The sequence below is a fragment of the Micropterus dolomieu genome, linkage group LG09 (genome assembly GCF_021292245.1).
Source record: "Micropterus dolomieu isolate WLL.071019.BEF.003 ecotype Adirondacks linkage group LG09, ASM2129224v1, whole genome shotgun sequence".
NCBI lineage: Eukaryota > Metazoa > Chordata > Actinopteri > Centrarchiformes > Centrarchidae > Micropterus > Micropterus dolomieu.
In genome coordinates this window covers 26,863,051-26,866,549 of record NC_060158.1, presented here as the reverse complement: position 1 = coordinate 26,866,549, position 3,499 = coordinate 26,863,051, and the positions used below count along the sequence as shown (strand labels likewise).

The following is a 3,499-nucleotide window of genomic DNA, read 5'->3' as shown; positions in this document are numbered from 1 at the left end:
GTTTACCATTTTCACCATCTTAGTTTAGTATGTTAGGACATGCTAACATTCACTAATTAGCACTAAACATTAGCTGAGGATGACTGGAATGCTAGTTTTGCAGGTATTTGTCATAAACCAGTAGGAGCAACAGGTAGTAGCTGTAGTTGAGGCACAAACATTTAGCATCAATAGCACTTAGTCCTACTATTTCATTATCGTGGGTTTTCGGGAGGCCATTTTAGTCTCTTGCAAGGGTCTAAATTCTGTGAATAGGCTTTTGTGGCCAGAGCCATTAGAGCTTGGCATTAGAGTGTCCTGAGGGATTAGCTTTGCTCCAGTGAGTTCTCATTCATCTAAGGGCTGAAGCCAGACTACTTGAACACTGGTTGGTTCACCTAGCTGATGTGTTCACTTGCAGAACTAGGAACACAATTCAAATCAACACAAGGTTTTATTAGTAACAGGATTCCTTGGACAGCCTAGCTAACAAAATCAAGCAATAACAAACCAGTCTGAATTGAAGTTAACATTCAAGTACTTTGTGTGTTTTTGATTAACATGAACACCACCATTTCTAAATTACAGAAACCAGCGTAGTCAAGCCCATTACTACTGTATGTTTAGCTTATTATCAAGTATTTCTATCTTATAGACACCAAGTCTTGCTGTAATTCACTTTCCTGTGCCCACCAATATACAGTAGGTGTGTTGAAACCCTTTCTCTCATATTCGTCTCGGGTCACACAACCTCCTCGCTTCCTCCTCTTTTATTACAGGAACCACAGGCCCCCAACTGAGTCTCAGTCCCTGGATTTCTTGGATTGACCCCACCTGGTCCTTCATCAATCCCCATTTGACCCTCCTTTCATTCTGTTGTGCTCGAACCCCATTTCATGCCACCCCTTGACCACTCTCATCCCTCTGTCTGCAACAACTGTCCCCACCAATTTTCTTGTCCTTCCTGTAAATGAACCTGGATACATAAATCGTGAGCGATCAGTCACGGTTTAAACAAACCCCAAGGTTAGCCAAACTTATTTAAAACATAGGCAAACTGTAAAATTTGGGCCCCCAGTTTACAGGTTGACTTCCAGCTTTTACCTACCAGACTTGCTGTAGTTGTGTGTCCACACAGTCAATAATTATTATTGCCATTTTGGGTGTCCGCAGTTTTGGTTTTTATCTCCAAATAAAGTTGTTTAGTTCATCAGGCTAAAGTATTGGATTGTTTACCTGTTTTAACATATGGCTGTTGCCCTGTCAGATCTCAGCTTCAGTAACTGTAATGTTGCTTTGTTTTAAGCCACTGAAATGAACCAAATAGAAAAAAAAACAAACAAAGGAACCTAAACTATTGAAATTCAACACACCTAATTTAGACCAGCTGGAACAGCTTTCAGCCGCTTTTACTTCTGACTCATCTTTGTATTCGGCGCATACTGATTATTTCACCATTCACAAACGCAGCTTCAAATCTAGACTCACCACATTTCTACAACCCAGGGCACTGGGCAGACCTCTTTTATTATTTCTAACCTCTATGATGTTAGTTTACTTGTGCAGTACCATCACTGATTCACCAACATCAAACAGACACACATTTTAATTTGGCTTCAAAGAAACACAGGAAACAACAGTCTTATCATCATCATAAGAAAATAAGAAAATACCCTACAGAGCAGAGTTACTGTACATAGCCACACTTTCTTGATGTTACAAATAGATACTGAACAGAGTTGTTACGACGACTATCTGTCCATCTTTATGACCTTGTAGCTTCAAAATATCAGTGACATTATTAACCTGTACAAAAAATGTTAGTGATTAAAAACAGTAAGGGTAGAGTGAACATTTAGGGAAAATCTCATCAGAAGTGCTCAGAGTTGGAGAAAAACAACTAGTAGGTTGATGAATATAAAAGGTGTTGTCTTTTAACAGTGGGAGTTGACTTAATGTAATTTCTGGTCATACTCAGAGCATCTACCAGCCAAGTGAAGCCATGTTCACATTAGCCACTTGTCCTTCTCCTTGTTGAAGTTCTCTGCCCACTGGCGCGTAAGCTCTAAGTAGTGGTCCGGTTTGTTTGGTAGGTAGTCTAGGTACAAACGGGTCACTGTTTTCTTGGGTACAGCCTTCTCTATCTGCGTACCTTCATGCCACTGATTAAAAGAAGTAATGGTGACGATTTCTGGTCTGACAGACAAAGCTGCCTGCAAGGATGTCTCGTAGTAACGTCCGTTAACCCGGTTCCTGGTGTTATGGTTGTTCCAGGGCCGAACAGCTGTGTCCACGTAGCCTGGACCAACACTGGGAATAAACAGCAGATTGTTTGCATCGCAGAAGGCCTTGATGGGTTTCCAGTTCTGGTGGGATGAGCCAAAGGAGAAGCCGTTGGAGGCAAAATAGGTGTATATGCCATCAAAGCCGCTAGCTTGGATGTCATGTTTGTGGCGCTCCTCAACAATGAGGGCGACAAAAACGCCGTCATAAGGCGTGCCTCTGATGCTGTGGGAGCCTTTAGTTGTCAGAAGCTCCGCCCAGGATTCTGGTGGTGTCAGGTAGGAGTCATAGACATAAAACAGAGGCAGGACTCGTCCTGTGCTGGACCTGAATCTGTAGAAGGCGCTGTGTTTTCCATACCTGAGAAAAATAAGAGAGGGACAATAAGCATGAAAAAGCATTTTCAAATACTAAATGCTACTATGTGTAGACTTTGTGTGATGGGAAGGGTTGCTGTGTGTTTGTTTTTCAGATTCTATACAAGGAAAAACATTGTTGTCAATTCCATGCAGTGTTGAATATACAGATTGTGATTGGTAGGATATGTAAATACTTAAATCTGGGACTATCAGCATAGGACATTGTCTTAAAGCTGTATAATCTGTTTATTTTGTGCTTCGGGGGGGCACAACAAGCTGAGCATGACATACATGTTTGATATATGGTATGGTCTTATACAGGTGCTGGTCATATAATTAGAATATCATCAAAAGGTTTATTTATTTCAGTAATTCCATTCAAAAAGTGAAACTTGGATATTATATTCATTCATTACACACAGACTGATATATTTCAAATGTTTATTTCATTTAATTGTGATGATTAAAACTGACAACTAATGAAAATCCCAAATTCAGTATCTCCGAAAATTAGAATATTACTTAAGACCAATAAAAAAAAAGGATTATGAGAAATGTTGGCCAACTGAAACTTATGAACATGAAAAGTATGAGCATGTACAGCACTCAATACTTAGTTGGGGCTCCTTTTGCCTGAATTACTGCAGCAATGCGGCGTGGCATGGAGTCCATCAGTCTGTGGCACTGCTCAGGTGTTATGAGAGCCCAGGTTGCTCTGATAGTGGCCTTCAGCTCTTCTGCATTGTTGGGTCTGGCGTATCACATCTTCCTCTTCACAATACCCCATAGATTTTCTATAGGGTTAAGGTCAGGCCAGTTTGCTGGCCAATTAAGAACAGGGATACCATGGTCCTTAAACCAGGTACTGGTAGCTTTGG

The 3,499-nt window shown here is 40.8% G+C and overlaps 1 protein-coding gene across 1 annotated transcript in view; it reads right to left on the bottom strand.

The window, feature by feature from the left end:
• Nucleotides 1-1,567: 1,567 nt before the first annotated feature.
• maneal (mannosidase endo-alpha like) overlaps nucleotides 1,568-3,499 on the bottom strand; it is a 12,236-nt gene continuing 10,304 nt past the window's right edge. Inside the window, exon 4 of the mRNA XM_046058669.1 lies at nucleotides 1,568-2,622. Coding sequence (XP_045914625.1) covers nucleotides 1,986-2,622 — 637 coding nt within the window. The 3' untranslated portion in view covers nucleotides 1,568-1,985. The remainder of the gene's footprint in view (nucleotides 2,623-3,499) is intronic.